Here is a 17,285-nt window from a genome sequence, read left to right on the forward strand (position 1 = left end):
AGGGGTGAGGGAGAAGCACAGCACAAGCCCTGAAAGGAAGGGTATGAAATCCCCTTAGCAAAGAGGGCAGGGTCTGAGCCTGGAAGGCCACTAGAAATGGTAAAGACCAAATAAATTATACCCTAGAAAGGGAATCTTGTTCTAAATACTTTGGATAGTGGAAATTTAGTGGGACATGCAGGAGGGAATTGAGGGGGGTGCTGTAGGGTACCCCATGCACTGGAGATGGCGGTGCTGCTACATTAACAAAAGAAATTATCTTCTTACTGAATTTTTTTCAATATGACTAATCCTGAAAAGGGACTGTCACTAAATGATGCCACAAATGTTTTAGAGGCAGATGAAGTCATATATTTTATTGGACCAACTTCTCTTTCACCAACAAAAGTTGGTCCAATAAAAGCTATTACCTCCCCCACCTTATCTCTCTAATATCCTGGGCTCAACACGGCTACAAAACTGAAAGTCACAAACATAGGTCAAACATCCAATGAAGTGAGCTGTACCTCACGAAAGCTTATGCTCAAATAAATTTTTTAGTCTCTAGGGTGCCACAAGTCCTCCTTTTCTTTTTGCGGATACAGACTAACACGGCTGCTACTCTGAAACCTGTCATTTTGCATCCGATGAAGTGAGCTGTGGCTCACGAAAGCTTATGCTCAAATAAATTTATTAGTCTCTAAGGTGCCACAAGTCCTCCTTTTCTTTTTGCAAACATAGGTGGGTTCACTCCTGTCATTGCAGGAACATTGCTGCCCTCTGCTGCCACAAAGGGAACATAGCATGAATATCAGCGCACCAAAATTCATTTCATAGGGTATGTCTACACCGCAATAAAACAGCCAAACCATGGCTGGCCCACATCAGCTGATTCAGGCTCCTGGGGCTTGGGCTGCGGGGCTATAAAATTGCACAGAAGATGTTCAGGCTTGGGCTGGAGCCTGGGCTCTGGAACACCATGAGGGGGAAGGGTCCCAATGCCTTGGCCCAAATGTCTATATTACAATTTTATCGCCCTGCAGCCTGAGCCCTGTGAGCCCAACACGAGACAGCCAGGGGTGTTTCATTGCCGTGTAGACATACCCATAGCGGTCCCACAGAACAGATTCTACCACAATGGAATGGAACCTGTGACAGTTTAGGGGTGGCTTGATTACAGTCTGTAAGTATCTGCGTGGGGAACAAATATTTAATAATGGGCTCTTCCATCTGGCAGAGAAAGGTCTAACACAACCCAATGGCTGGGAGTTGAAGCTAGCCAAATTCAGACTGGAAATAAGGTGTCAATTTTTAACGGCGAGAGTAGGGTTGCCAAGCCTCCAGGATTGTCCTGGAGCGTCCAGGAACTAAAGATTAACCTTGAATTAAAGATGATGTCATGTGATGAATCTCCAGGTTTCATCCAACCAAAATTGGCAACCCTAGGTGAGAATAATTAACCACTGGAAGGTTTCAGAGTAACAGCCGTGTTAGTCTGTATTCGCAAAAAGAAAAGGAGGACTTGTGGCACCTTAGAGACTAACCAATTTATTTGAGCATGAGCTTTCGTGAGATACAGCTCACTTCATCGGATGCACCCAGCGAGAAACTGCTGAATTTCTGAGTTTCTCGCTGGATGCATCCGATGAAGTGAGCTGTAGCTCACGAAAGCTTATGCTCAAATAAATTGGTTAGTCTCTAAGGTGCCACAAGTCCTCCTTTTCTTTTAACCACTGGGACAATTTCCTGGGGGGTCGAGGTGGGTTCTCCATCACCGATCACTTTAAAATCAAAACTGGATGTTTTCCAACAGGATCTGCCTGAGGAATTCTTTGGGGGCAGTTCTCACACCGGGTCAGACCGGATGATCTGGTCCCTGGTGGCCCTGGCCTCGGGGACTCGGGGCAAGCAGCAGGCCGGAGCAGGGAGCGTCGGCAGCTGCTCCTCCAGCACACTCGGGAGCAGAGATGAAAACAAGCAGGGGGTCCTGCTTTGGCCTGAGGTGGGAGCCCCGGGCCCCGCACCGCCGGGGGGTTCGGCTCCGCCGCCCCCTCGCGGGCCACAGGCATTCACCCCCCACCGGCCAGGAGTGGGAAGCAGCCAGTGCTCCTGAGGTGCAGGTGCAACTAAGGGGGGGATTTGGGGGTGCAATGGGGGCCAGGGTTGGAGGGAGGGAGAGCCACCCCCTTGTGACCCTGCCCTTTGCCCAGGGCAGATGGCCCCAGACAGAGACACTGAGCCATGCACCCCATGCGCATGCGCGCCAAGCACAGCTGCGTCCCTCCGTCCCCACCCCCCCCCGTTGGCATCCACTCCCAGCATGCTCCGCGCTGCGCCGGCGCAGCCAGCCGACGGCAAAGGGGCGGGGCAGGTGTGTGACTGGCGTTGGGAAGAGCCAGTCAAACGGCGACGTCCGCGCCCCACGGCCGTCCCCGCGAGCCAATGGGAGAAAGGAAGGCGCGGCGGTCGCCGGAAGTGGGGGCGGGACGGAGCGGCGGGAGGCTGCGCTCGTCTCTGCTGCCGGGACGGTCAGGGGAGCCGCCGCCGCCGCCAGGTGAGCGCTGGGTCCGAGGGGTCTGCACGTGGAGCGCCTCCCCCCCCGCACCACAGAGCCCAGCCGCCCCCCCCCGCACCACAGAGCCCAGCTCCTTGCCCCTCCCCCCCACAGAGCCCAGCTCCTTGCCCCTCCCCCCCCCACAGAGCCCAGCCGCCCCCCCCGCACCACAGAGCCCAGCTCCTTGCCCCCCCCCCACAGAGCCCAGCCGCCCCCCCCGCACCACAGAGCCCAGCTCCTTGCCCCCCCCCACAGAGCCCAGCCGCCCCCCCCGCACCACAGAGCCCAGCTCCTTGCCCCTCCCCCCCGCACCACAGAGCCCAGCTCCTTGCCCCTCCCCCCCCACAGAGCCCAGCCGTCCCCCCCCCGCACCACAGAGCCCAGCTCCTTGCCCCTCCCCCCAGCTCCCTCTGGGCACCCTAGAGCCTGCCCGCTCCCCCACCCCTCACCACAGAGCCCAGCTCCTTGCCCCCCCCCGCACCACAGAGCCCAGCCGCCCCCCCCCCTCCAGCTCCCTCCGGGCACCCTAGAGCCCAGCCGCCCCCCGCACCACAGAGCCCAGCTCCTTGCCCCTCCCCCCGCACCACAGAGCCCAGCCGCCCCCCCCTGCACCACAGAGCCTAGCTCCTTGCCCCTCCCCCCAGCTCCCTCTGGGCACCCTAGAGCCTGCCTGCTCCCCACCCCTCACCACAGAGCCCAGCCTCTGCCCCCCCCCCCCCAGCTCTCTCTGGGCACCCTAGAGCCTGACCCCCCTCACCACAGAGCCCAGCTCCTTGCCCCCTCCCCCCAGCTCCCTCTGGGCACCCTAGAGCCTGCCCGCTCCCCCCCCTCACCACAGAGCCCAGCCTCTGCCCCCCCCCCCCAGCTCCCTCCGGGCACCTAGAGCCCAGCTGCCCCTCCCCCCCGGCTACCTCTGGGCACTCTAGAGCCTGCCCCCTTCCCCCATCTCCCTCCGGGCACTACAGAGCCTGCCTCTTCCCCCCCAGCACCCCTGTGCCCAGCCAACCCCAGGCAGGTGCTGGCAGCGGTGTCTGGGGCTCGCCTAAGATGTACAGGGCCTGTCGCTGGAGGCACTGGGCCGCTCGCAGCCCCTAGTGGTTCCTCCTCACTGCCAGGGGCGCAGAGAGGGGCGCAGTGACTTGTCTCAGGTGATGCAGGAAATGAGTGGAGAGGTGGGTGATTACAGCCAGGTTTCCTTGGTGCCAGGCAAATGCTCTAACCGCTGTACCACCCTTCCCCCGGGCTGGGGCTTTGCTCACTGCTGACAAGGGCTTGGGGATGGGTGCGGCCTGTCACTTCCCACGGCAGAGCATATCAGGGTGGTGCGTTGACAACTCAGTGCCCCAGCCTCACTCGCAAGGATGAGAGTTGGGGATCCTCCCTCATTTTGGATCCATTTAAAGGGAAGGATTTAAAGTTTGTCTTTTTGAAGGGGAGTTATGCTGTGTCTGATTTTAAATTGATCGTTGGAGTGACTCATCCAAAGCTGGGGGCTGTGTGGTCAGGGGGCTGGTTATGGACGTGATGGAACCTTTTATCTTTGTGACCAGTCCGATGTGGCTTAAGGTGGCAGGGATGGAAAGAGTCTACATCCGATGGCTTCTTACTGGCCTGTGTGAAATTTAGGAAGGTTTCTGCCTCATTTGTAGCGGACAAGCGTCTGACTCTCAAAAAACACCAAACATAGCACCCTCATCTACAGTCCGAGCAGAGATCCCAAGCACTGAATGAGTGTCAAGGCTGAACCCTGCTTGTGCCTCTAGAAGCCCTTCGAGACCAGGGTCATTAACTAGTGGGAGAAAAGCTTGTTCTGTTGCCATACCTGTTCTGTGGATAAACCAAGAACTTCAGCTTGTAATTTTGATAGACCAGTCCCTACCATGCTTGGTAAATACTAAATTTGGATCTAAAGAACAACACTGGTTTTAAAAATATATCTTGTAGCATTTATAGTAGTCCATTTTCCTACAGTTGCCAGCATAAGAAGTGATTAAAGAAATCACTGTAATATTGAAAGCCAAGGTCTAATTGGAGATCTTGATGGGACAGGTGGTATCTTTCTAGCAGTGACCTTACATCACATTTGCTGAAAGAGGTAGCTGCACTATATTTAGATATGCTGTAAAACTAATTTATAACTAGCCTAATCCTACATTTTTATGGGTTATTCCACAGGTACTTTCATGCGCCACAATGGGTGAACCTCAGCAAGTGAGTGCTCTCCCTCCACCTCCAATGCAGTATATAAAGGAATATACAGATGAAAATATTCGGAAAGGTCTAGCCCCTAAGCCTCCACCACCTGTGAAAGACAGCTACATGATGTTTGGTAACCAATTCCAGTGTGATGATCTCATTATTCGACCCTTGGAAAGCCAAGGCATCGAACGATTGCATCCCATGCAGTTTGACCACAAGAAGGAACTAAGGAAACTCAATATGTCTATCCTGATAAACTTTTTGGACCTCTTGGATATCTTGATAAGGAGCCCAGGCAGCATAAAACGGGAGGAGAAACTGGAAGACTTAAAACTGCTTTTTGTCCATGTCCATCATCTTATAAATGAATATCGACCCCACCAAGCCAGGGAGACTCTAAGGGTTATGATGGAGGTGCAGAAACGTCAGCGTTTGGAGACTGCTGAGAGGTTTCAGAAGCATTTAGAGCGAGTTGTAGAAATGATCCAGAACTGCCTGGCCTCCTTACCTGATGATTTGCCTCATTCAGAGGGTGGGATGAGATTAAAAACTGAGCCCATGGATACTGATGACCGCAACAATTGTATTGGACAGAATGAACAGCAGAGAGAGCGCGCTGGCTGCAAGAAAGATCAGGTTTTAGACAAAGATGCTGCTATGTGTAGCATTATTGATGAAATGACATGAAAAGACACTTTTGTAATTGTATAAAGTTTTGGGGGGCAAGAAGTGGACTTGATGCTAGAGGTCATATGGCATGGGTTTTTTTGTTGGATTTCTTTTTCTTCTGCTTTTGGTATCTGTGTAAATAAACAATCACGAAATTTAGTGAATATAAAATAACCCAGAAGTCTTTATTTTTGTAATCCTAAGTAAGGATTTTGCAGGTGACCAAACAAACAGAAGCATTGCTTGATATTTTGTAGATGCAATTTGTGTGGCGTGCTGTTCAGAACAGAAAAGAATAAGTCTTATAATATTTTGTTGAAATAAGTGCATCATGTCAGTTGAAGTAAGCTTTATTCCATGGCTTTATTATATTTTCATCAATCATTTGCTGGTTTTATAGATGCACTTATTTTGTGAATTTCCATAAAATATGGGATTGAGAAAAGATCAGCCTCTGTAGGAAATCTGGAGTTGACAATTTCAAATAAGTTAAAAGTACCTTGTAAAAATGTTATGGTAAGTAACTATATAAAAGTATATTCTGGTATAAAAGATGGGTTTATTATTATTGCTGACAATGTTGGTAGGTCAAAATTTCATTCTCTCCTTTTTAGTTTTGTAAAGTCAATATAATTCTTGTGTAAAAATGCTTACTTTCATTAGTGGCTTAAAAATTCAGTGTTGGTAGCCTAACATTCCTAAGTAACTCTACAATAAACTCTGTGCATGAGACAGTCTCGGTAACAAAATAGATTTAAATTTTCCAAAGACTAATAAGCAGTAATTCTTTTAAAACAGGAGATACCTAGATACTCACTCCTTTAAACATAACAGGGAATATTCTTTAAATGCTAACTCTGAATTAAATATACACGTTCGCTGAAAATAGCTGACGTGAGAGCACGTGCCACTTCCCTCTTAGCCAGGATCAAGTCACAGAATCAAGCCCTGTGTAAAGACAGGAGGATTTAACCAATAATTTTTAGTATTTATTATTTTCGTCTTGTGAACACTAACAAATTAATCCCAGCAAAAAATCCATTTTGTACAAAGACTTTACAGCCTGTTTTGAATAAAACTTAATCTAATTCCTTTCAGTGACTGAGAGGTGAGTCAGGCCCTGGTACAATACAATTGTTAAACAAAAACAAAAAAACTTTTTTGTGCAACTATTTTTCAGAACGTTGCAGCCTCCCGTAATCCCTCTTACATGCTAGATTCCATGTGATGCACCAGTGTATATCCGTGACTTCCCCCCCCCCCCCCTTGTTCCTTTTAGAAACATCATAGACTTTCAGGGAGTAACGTTAGTACAATATCCATGCCCTTTGCAATGAAACCTCATTGAGTACTATTTCCCAACTGAAACTAGAGCAGCATACATGTTACTCCTACCCACTTACCCTCTAATAACATGCAGGCAGGAAAAACAGGAAGGTTCTAAAATAAAAACTTACATTTGCAAACAGATGAAAAGACTTATACTTCAAAACCCCTTGAGACTTGTCTCTGATTAAATTCTTTGTTTTTAAAAATCTCACCCACTGTATCTTGGACTTAAAGACTGATTCAGGTCATTTCAATGGCGTTGTACATAATTTTTTTGGTGTAAAAACTTCCTAGGTTGACAGACTGTTGTAAAATGAAGACCTTCAACCATGATCCTCCTCCCGCTGGAATCAATGAGAAATTTTGACACTAAGTTCAGTAGGAGCAGGATCACACACTTTAATCACAAAAGTATATTGCTAGCAGCGATGAAGTGCCCCAATTTGCTGTAGTGAGTTGAGACCTATGCCCATCTCTACTGCCAGTAGAGTCACCAGTCAGGGCAATCTTTATCTTGTGGACAGTTGCTGAAATTTAAACAATGCTTTTAATAAGTTTGTAGCAGATAGTGTTGAAATAAAGGTCATTCAACTGAAGAATCTATTAATCTGTGCTTTCTGTATAAAATGAATGTCTGGGTAAGCTCTTTATTTGGTTCTTAACCCTGATTAGAGAGGTCTGGAAGTGTTCGGTCACAGCTAACAAGAATGACTAGATCCTGAACTTTGACATTTAAGGTTCAAAACCAAATTGCGTATGTCTAATCATACTTGCTCATTTATTAAAGTGCCCAGTATCTCTTTTGGGTTTCAGAGGCCATCTATGCTTATTGGTTTCAAGGGAGCTGTAAATAACAATTTTGCACTACTCTAACTCCTTAGCTACAGAAATGTTAAGATGGGTGGTTCAGAAATATGTTTTGTTAATTTAAATCCACGGTCGAGGTTTAATTCTAAGATCTCGTACACAGTCATGTAACATGATTATTGACATATTTTTGAGATAAAGTAATTTTTAAGATCATACAATAAAACTTCTCATCTAGTAACAGAAATTTTATATGGCCACTACTGACCCTTTGAGGCAAGATTAGAAAAAAGCAGCGTCTCCCATCAACGTTCCACCAGAAGAATGAAAAAAGTAAACCTTGGGCCAGCTTTACAAAGGTATTCAGCTGCATAAAGATCCAGACAGGCAGCTAGTAGGAATTTCAAAAGCACCTCCTAAGCAGGATACATGTTTAAGTCCTATTGAAAAATCTTTCAAAATCTGGCTCCCTAGCCACACTTGGCTGTACAAAATGAAACAATGAGCAATAACTGAAAACTACTGTTATTATCGGAGGTCAAGATGACTTTCAGTTTTATTCTGTATAATTTAACCTTTTTAATGATGTGCCTTCTAAAGTGCTAATGGAAACCTTTCCAATTACTCTGCCTGAGTCCTAACATTTTTGAAAATATAACACCACTCCTAGGATCACATAATGCACTATCAGATCTTTATATGGGCATCAAACAGTATCAATGGTTAGGGCCAACAGATTTATGGGACAGTTTGCATTGATTACTGCCCCCTGCCCATTCTTGATAAAAATACCTATTAAAGTCTTGGGCTCAAACACATTTAGAAATGCATTCTGAAAATACCGCACTCCCTGTACCCTGTTCAAGGGAAAGGTGCACTAACAATGGTCCTGTGAAGTTGTCCAGTAGGCCAGTCACCTTACCTATTTCTTGAGTGTTTGTTTAATAACATGCTGCACCGCCCTGCAGCGGTTTAGCAGGTGGGGTTTTCCAATGTTTTATGACCTATAGACTTACCTGGATGATTAATAATCTGCTGCAAAAATACTGTGACCAATCTGTGTTCCACCACATGGAAGTAGCCAAAATTACATTTGATCAAAAAATTAATAATTTGAGGTATGTTTTGGGGGTAATTTAAATTATAAAAACTAGGGAATCGATTAATAAAAACTGATTTTTCTCCTAAGAACTCTCTAGCCCTCTGTCTCCTTTTCCTCTTCCATTCTGCAGTACACATTAGGATAATCACTTTTCTGATATCTATGCAATGTGGCTAAGCAAAAGGGGAAAATGGGCAGAGAACCATCAAAAATATTCTACCATCCACCATTGTTTTGAAGCCAGTGCTTGTTTCCTTCATATTATTTGATGTTATGTTTTCTTGTGAATTCAGTTTCCTTTTTATTTGTCAGAATGGACAATTAAAAATAGTCATTTGTTGGGATGACAGAGTTGGAAAAAGGAGTTTCTCCTGTTGGACAAAATTTTCATGTCCTCACTTAATTTAACAACCTGTTGCCTTTTCTTAATTTTGCAAAATTGCCCATTGTTGTGATTGGGTGTAAGGTTTGTCTATTTTAGGAAGAGAGGTCATGGTTAGGTCAGGATTACCCAACCTATGTTAGCCTCCTACCTAACTTTGATCTCCTTTTCCAGTTTAGACACACCCTAATTTATACTCAAGATGGTTGGAAAAAAATTGCATTGGAATTCTGCCTGTGTAGCATCAGTTTTCAGAGTAACAGCCGTGTTAGTCTGTATTCGCAAAAAGAAAAGGAGTACTTGTGGCACCTTAGAGACTAACCAATTTATTTGAGCATAAGCTTTTGTGAGCTACAGCATCCGATGAAGTGAGCTGTACTCCTTTTCTTGTAACATCAGTAGGTGCTTGAGTGAGGAATTCAAGCAATTGAAACATTTCATTTCATAGGATGTTTATAGTACCAGTTATGCCAAAAGCAGTTTCCTTTGAAATATAAGGAGTTAGAATGAATATCCAAAGCTCCCCGTCGGCTGATGGTGTCCAGTGATGGGGTGGCTTTGGATCGTCTGACTACCAATGACTTACGTTAAATCTTCTGTATGAAGAATGGTAATAAGTTTGGAGTGTCCTGTAGCAGTTATAGACAAAGACTCTTTCTGGCCCAGATACGTAGCTGCTTTCTAGAACTCTGTGCTCTGGATGTACCTGTGAATGTGTTAGAATTACAGGAAAACCCAAGTGTTTGTTACTGCGGGATTAGGTGGCTGCAGAAAGTTTCTCTTACTCAGAATATGTGAATTAAAGGAAGACGTTCAAAAACAAAGTACCAGTGCACCTTGCCCCAAGCGGTTAGCCAATATTCAGGGCCTTACTGGGATTAGTTGTTAGGAGAAAATGATAGTCGGGTATTTCTATGGTGAATCCCTGTTTATGAAAAATGTACAAAGTCCTGTTAACCTGAACACAGTATGAATAAACAGGAGACAATGTCCTTGTTCAGAAATCCAAGTCTGCCTCTTGCTATTCCTGTTCCCAAAAGAAGTCTTGGCTTCTTGCTAGAGCCCCACTACATTACTACAATGCTGATTTGGGTTTCTCCCTGCTTTGTTGTACCTTTCACGTGCAGACACACACAGGTGCAATCAAATCAATGTCCTGCCCCCTGAATTTTGCTGTCAGTCTCAGGGAAATCTCTGAGCTAGCATGGCACAGCTTATACTCCAGGCTTTCCATGCTGCTCTATGCATTGGGTATTGACTTCTATTTTAGCTGTCACTAAACTAAATAGCATTCAACTGCTTCTCAAGTTAGGCTGAATGAAAGGTGGCTAGTAGTCCCCCCATCTGCAAGGAGGTCTTTGGCATAGGTCAGAGACGCTTGCTGGCAGCAACCACCAGCCTCCAGCATAATAATACAAAATAACGGAATAATAATCTAAACTGCATTGATATGAGTTGGGCAGCTGTGTAATCTACGAGGAGGTTTCAGAGTAATAGCCGTGTTTGTCTGTATTCGCAAAAAGAAAAGGAGTACTTGTGGCACCTTAGAGACTAACCAATTTATTTGAGCATAAGTGAGCTGTAGCTCACGAAAGCTCATGCTCAAATAAATTGGTTAGTCTCTAAGGTGCCACAAGTCCTCCTTTTCTTTCTACGAGGAGGTGGAGTGCTAGAATGGTAGTCATTCTAAAAGGAATTGCTGCCCAAGGGCTTTTTTTTCTCCAATGAAGATGATGGGGCTACAGGGTCAGTGGGGGATTTCACAGCATCTAGAATGAGTTCTGTAGTTTGTTGTTTCGTAGTGCGTGAGAACACCCTAAATCAAGGGGCGGGGGGGAGGGGGGGGAAAGAGCTCACTTAAAGGGTTGCTAAATTTCCAAAGAGTTTGTGCTACTAACCTGGCCACATGCAAACACCATTTCAGGCGCAATGGTGCGGCAGCTCCCAACCACTTTTAAAGGAAAGTGCCACAGAAGGTCCAGGAGAAAGTTCAACCCTGTGTACGGAGTCGTCAGGAGGTCTAAATCCTGCTCAACGAAAGGAGAAAACGAATAAGCAGGACTTGCGCTCTGAATTTGTGCTGGCCCTCTTTTTGAATTTCAGCAGGATTAGCTTGAGGAATAAGTCCAGAAATTGTGTGCATCAAGGAATTTTCAAATCACCCCATGTAAGTGGGACCTAGAGGTCTGTGCCACCATTTGCACCTGGTATTACCTCCACCAAGAGACCAGCCCATAGCAACTGCCCTATTTTGGCTCATCAGACCAGTCGTGTTACCCATCACAGAGACAAACACCCAGTAACATTTGTGTCCCCACAGCGGTAACATGCTCCCGCCTCACGCTGTGTCCAGCCTCTGGCCCAGCAAGGGCAGAAAAATGGATGAGGGTCATGGATTGAGTAGAACCCTGCCAGATCCACACAACAAGAACTACAGGGCATGAGTTAACAGTTCCAGGTACCGCAGGGACAAGTCTTGCAAAGATACAGGTGAGGCTCGTACTGTGAGTAATCAGTTACAAGGCGGTCTGGAGAACTGCATACAGACAAAAGCCATATAATAGCTATGGTGGTGGTTGTCATCGCTGTCTTGGGATGTCCTGCAGAAAAGTGCCTGTGAGGACCATCAGTGGACCCTTCGGGGTTGTAACATGCTGTGCCTCTTCCATGAGCATGGAGAAGTTTGAGAGCCGCTGTCAGGAGGATTAGTCAGGATAGCTTCCCCCAGAGACGAGCAACACCAACATCAGTGCAGACTGTGAGCCTTTGCATGCTTCCCAAACTGTCCTGGGTCCTGACAACTGAATTCCGGTTAGGTCAGGGAGCCGCACACACAGCTGCTGAGAGAATCAACCATATGTAAGCTGGACAGATCAAAGAACTGCTCTCTCTCTCCCTGCATTGTCAGGGCTAGGGTCAGGAGGGTGAGACTGTGCGGCAGCTGGACACATGGGTGCTTCCTGTGCTTGGACAGAACCACATCTTGGGCAAAAGCACCATGGCTTTGGTATGTGTCCTGCTGTCATCTTCACCCTGATTTGGCGGTTGCGGGGGGGAACACACATCAATAGACCCACCTGAAATGGAAATATGTGGCAAGCTTATTGGGATGGTGGTGTGACTGAGATGTAAGGCAAGCCCCATTACACTGAATTGTATCCTATCCCCATTTCAATTACTGTTGTATCTTTGTCTGCAGGTTCTGCCGTATCAGGCTCTCCATTGAGAGGAGTGGTGGTCAGAATGTCGTTTTACCCTGTAAATACCATGTTGATAACAAAAATAACATCACAACAATGTACTTACCCAATCATAAGGGAAGCGACAGTTGCTTTCTGCAGTTGCTACTTTCGGTTGAAAGTTCCCCATCACGGTACTGTATATACTTTAGTAACTCTTGGGTGAATTTGTCCTCTGAGGCTTTGAGGACCTTGATTAAAATCTCCTGTGGTCAAGCAGGTTTTAACTAAGGTTTCTGAAATACTGCTGAACAGTTTGCTTTTGAAGCTAACCCATTTCAGGTGCAGCCATTGCTAATGTGGACAAGGAGAAAGGAGCAAAGGGCTAACTACAGGAAAAGGCAACCCTCATTAGGGCTATGAGAGAGTATTCAGTATGGCAATAACTGACATCATTTGGAAAGTGAAAATCATAAGTTTTTTTGGAAATTAACATTTTTTTCTTCAAGCCCTTGGAAAGTTTAAAGAAGACTGTTCTCTGCCTCTTTTTCAATGATCACCATGGCTCCTTGCTTCATCCTGAAGAGGATCCTAATGGTCCTATTTACAGGTAAATAAGGTGAATAAGAGAATAACAGATAGTGGATGGGGCTGTGATAGGTAACTACTGCATAATAGAAAAGGAGGACTTGTGGCACCTTAGAGACTAACAAATTTATTTGAGCATAAGCTTTCGTGAGCTACAGCTCACTTCATCGGATGCATAATAGTTACTGAGTTTTCCTGGAGAGTAACTAAATATGGACTAAACTGGATGTCTCCTAAAGAAGGCTGGTCATGTGTCACAGTGTTGTAATTTGCCACAGCCGCTGCAATCTTCTGCAATGTAAATAATAAGCCAGAGCAGCTCAATACCCTTCTGTGGAGCTCCTCTAGCTTTCGTTTTGTTTTATAAAAAATAAATTTCTGGGCATTGTGGTTGCAGAAATAACCATCCAAATGTGAACCGCGAGCAGCGGGGTCTGAAAGGCCTACTGACAAACAGCAAATGCACAGAACTTTTTCCTTTCCATACTGTTTCGCCTGGGTTCCAAGATCTATGTAGCCGTGTCATTTAGAAATGTATTGAAAGACCTACTTTCATTTTTGTAAAAGTTTCATCGGTAGTCTGTCTGCATTATGCTTTTCCTGGGTGCTAAGACATCCATCTTGCCCAGCTAAATCAAGGTTAAAGGTGTAAGACTTTGTTTTCACTGGGAAAAGGTCAGGATTAGCTTAACTAACTGCTACCTAATATTAATCTTCTTTCCCATACAAACGCTCATTTATATTGGACCTGTTTGGAAAAATTGCATTGGGAAGTATTAACGCCCACTGCAGAGCATTCTACCCCAGTAGCGTTAGGAGTTACTTGAGTGAGGAATTTAGGGTATCAATAGCCTTCTATTTTATTTGAGAGGAAGCTTCCTTTGAAATGTGAGGTGCTAGAATGAGTATTCAAAGCTCCCCTTTTGTGTGCCCGGTTAAGGGCTGGCTTTGATTGACATTTGGATTATCTGACCCTTAGCACAAAAGATTTAATGCACTGGAGGTGCAGTAAATACACAGGTTTCAGAGTAGCAGCCGTGTTAGTCTGTCTTTGCAAAAAGAAAAGGAGGACTTGTGGCACCTTAGAGACTAACCAATTACTAACCAATTACCAAGTACTCCTTTTCTTTTAGTAAATACACAATATCCTGTAACTGTTACAGAGAGAAACAGTCTAGCTGGCACAGAAATACTGCTGCTTTCTACAGCTCTTGTGTGCTGGTTTTGTCTGTGAGTACACTAGACTTGCAGGGAAACTGAAGGGATTTTTACGACTGAATTAGGTGATTAGACAAAACTTCTCATACACAAATATGTGAATTAAATATAGAGGTGAACGTTGAAGTTGTGTAATCTGGTGGGAGTGCAGAATGATATTCGTGGTAATTCAAACAGGAAATGCAACCTGATGCCATGTATTATTCAAAAGGGAAGATGGTTATAAGGAGCATTGGGGGTTTCCACAGCGTTTTTAAAGTGAGTTCTGTATTTTATCCACTGTTCTATTGTCTCATGGTGGGTATGCTCATGCACGTGCTCAGTCAAGAAAGCAAGAGAGAGCTAGCTCACTAAAACCTCTGTTACATTTTCAAAGGGTTTATGCCACTTAACTGGCCACTTGCAAACACAATGTCCAGTCTAACATGCAAGTTTACCTGCCCAGCACTTTTCAAGGAAGGTGGAACTGGAACTGAACATCCAGGGTGAATCTGTTCCCTGTACGTAGGACATAAGAATGGCCAGGCTGGGTTAGACCAATGGTCCATCTAGCCCAGTATCCTGTCTTCTGGCAGTGGCCAGTGCCAGGTGCTTCAGAAGGAATGAACGGAACACGTAATCATCAAGTGATCCATACCCTGTATCCCAATTCCAGCTTCTGGCAGAGGCTAGGGACACCCAGAGCATGGAGTTGCATCCCTGACCATCTTGGATAATAGCCATTCATGGACCCTATCCTCCATGAACGGATCTCATTCTTTTTTGAACCCAATTATAGTGTTGGCCTTCACAACTTCCCCTGGCAATGAGTTCCACAGGTTGACTGCGCGTTGTGTGAAGAAATACTTTCTTTTAAACCTGCTGCCTATTCATTTCTTTGGGTGAAGGAGTAAATAACACTTCCTTAGTCACTTTCTCCACACCAGTCATGGTTTTATAGGCCTCTCTCATATCCCCTCTTAGTTGTCTTTTTTCCAAACTGAACAGCCCCAGTCTTTTTAATCTCTCCTCATCCGGAAGCTCTTCTGTACCCCTAATCATTGTTGTTGCCCTTCTCTGTACCTTTTTCAATTCTAATATACCTTTTTGAGATGGTGTGACCAGAACTGCACACAGTGTTCAAGGTGTGGGAGTATCCTGGATTCATTTTAGCATTATGATATTTTCTCTCTTATCTTTTCCTTTCCTAATAGTTCCTAATGTTGTTAGCTTTTTGATTGTTGCTACACACTGAACAGATGTTTTCAGAGAACTATCCACAATGACTCTAAGATCTCTTTCTTAAGTGGTAACAACTCATTTAGATCCTATCATTTTATATATATATAGTTGGTATTATGTTTTCCAATGTGCGTTACTTTGTATTTATTAACATTTAATTTCATCTGCCATTTTGTTGTCCGGTCACCCAGTTCTGTGAGATCCCTTTGTAACTCTTTGCAGGATGCTTTGAACTTAACTATCTTGAGCAATTTTGTATCATCTGCAAATGTTGCCACCTCACTGTTCACCCCCTTTTCCAGATCATTTATGAATATGTCAAATAACATTGGTCCCAGTACAGATCCCTGTGGGATACCACTAGTTACCTCTCTTCGTTCTGAAAACTGACCATTTATCCTACCCTTTGTTTCCTATCTTTTAACCAGTTACTGATCCATAAGAGGACCTGCCCTCTTATCCCATGACAGTTTACTTTGTTTAAGAGACTTTGGTGAAAGACCTAGTCAAAGACTTTCTGAAAGTCTAAGTACACTGTATGCACTGGATCCCCCTTGTCCACATAGAATCATAGGACTGGAAGGGACCTCGAGAGGTCATCTAGTCCAGTCCCCTGCACTCATGGCAGGACTAAGTATTATCTAGACCACCCCTGGCAGGTGTTTGTCTAAACTGCTCTTTAAAAACTCCAGTGATGGAGATTCCACAACCTCCTTGGGCAATTTATTCCAGTGCTTAAGCACCCTGACAGGAATTTTTTCCTAATGTCCAACCTAAACCTCCCTTGCTGCAATTTAAGCCCATTGCTTCTTGTCCTATCCTCAGAAGTTGAGAACCATTTTTCCTCTTCTGCTTGTAACACTCTTCATGTACTTGAAAACTTGTTATCACATCCCCTCTATCTTCTCATCTCCAGACTAAACAAACCCAATTTTTTCAATTTTCCCTCACAGGTCATGTTTTCTAGACCTTTCATCATTTTTGTTGCTCTTCTTTGGACTTTATCCAACTTGTCCACATCTTTCCTGAAATGTGGCACCCAGAACTGGACACAATACTCCAGTTGAGGCCTAAGCAATGCAGAGTAGAGTGGAAGAATTACTTCTCATGTGTTGTGTTTTGTTTTGTTTTTTGACCCCTTCAAAGATTTCTAATACATTTGTGAGTCATGACTTCCCTTTACCAAAGTCATGTTGACTCTACCACAACAAATAATCTTCATCTATATGTCTGATAATTCTGTTCTGTATTATAGTCAAATAATTTGCCTGGTGCTAAAGTTAAGCTTACCAGCCTGTAATGGCCAGAATTGCCTCTGGAGCTTTTGTGTAAAAATAGGTGTTACACTATCTTGCTCCAGTCATCTGGCAGAGAAGCTGATTTAAATCATAGGTTACAGACCACAGTTAATAGTTCTGCAATTTCATATTTGAGTTCCTTCAGAACTCTTGGGTGAATCCCATCTGATCCTGGTGACTTATTACTGTTTAATTTACCAGTTTGTTCCAAAACCACCTCTATTTACAACTCAACCTGGGACAGTTCCTCAGATTTGTCACCTAAACAGAATGGCTCAGGTGTGGGGAATCTGTGTCACATCCTCTTTAGTATACACCAATAAAAAGAGGTTTCAGAATAGCAGCCATGTTAGTCTGTATCCGCAAAAAGAAAAGGAGAACTTGTGGCACCTTAGAGACTAACCAATTTATTTGAGCATAAGCCTTCGTGAGCTACAGCTCACTTCTCCGCTTCCTTCCGTGCTTCTTAGGTCCAGCACAAGTTGGTTCTTAAATGATCGATGGGATTCAAAGTGAGCAGGATGTAAGTGGTGCATATACTTTGTGCTGGATCTCTGCACAGGGGGTGAATTTCACATGCCCTGAGGGTTATCTTGAGAATCTAGCCCAGAATATGTGCCCATTAGGGAATTTTCAAACTACAGCATCTTCATGCAAATGGAATCACTCAGGAGAAGTCTGTCACCATTTTCTCCTAGTATTGCCTCTACCAGGCAATGCCAGCTGCCCTATGCTGGCTCATTAGACCAGCCAGGTTTCG

The 17,285-nt window shown here is 45.0% G+C and overlaps 1 protein-coding gene across 2 annotated transcripts; it reads left to right on the plus strand.

Annotated features, from left to right (window-relative positions):
* Positions 1-2,453: 2,453 nt before the first annotated feature.
* Positions 2,454-8,741, plus strand: MED7 (mediator complex subunit 7). Of its 2 annotated transcripts, none has more exons than XM_073355225.2 (2): positions 2,454-2,533; positions 4,709-8,740. In XM_073355225.2, the coding sequence occupies exon 2, from the start codon at positions 4,727-4,729 to the stop codon at positions 5,417-5,419; it is 693 nt and encodes a 230-aa protein (XP_073211326.1). In that variant the 5' UTR covers positions 2,454-2,533; positions 4,709-4,726; the 3' UTR covers positions 5,420-8,740. The 2 variants fall into 2 exon arrangements, with proteins under 2 accessions (XP_073211326.1, XP_073211327.2); XM_073355226.2 differs by lacking the exon at positions 2,454-2,533 and adding an exon at positions 3,511-3,705 and having other exon boundaries at positions 4,709-8,741.
* The last annotated feature ends 8,544 nt before the right edge of the window (positions 8,742-17,285 follow it).

Source organism: Lepidochelys kempii, chromosome 8 (assembly GCF_965140285.1).
Source record: "Lepidochelys kempii isolate rLepKem1 chromosome 8, rLepKem1.hap1, whole genome shotgun sequence".
Taxonomy (NCBI): Eukaryota; Metazoa; Chordata; order Testudines; family Cheloniidae; genus Lepidochelys; species Lepidochelys kempii.

What these genes read in the sequence shown, in the direction of transcription:
- MED7 (XM_073355226.2), top strand. Translation starts at nt 3,685, where the DNA reads ATGCAGGAAATGAGTGGAGAG. An exon ending in TGCAGGAAATGAGTGGAGAG is followed by an intron (nt 3,706 to 4,708) that starts GTGGGTGATTAC and finishes GTTATTCCACAG; the next exon opens with GTACTTTCATGCGCCACAAT.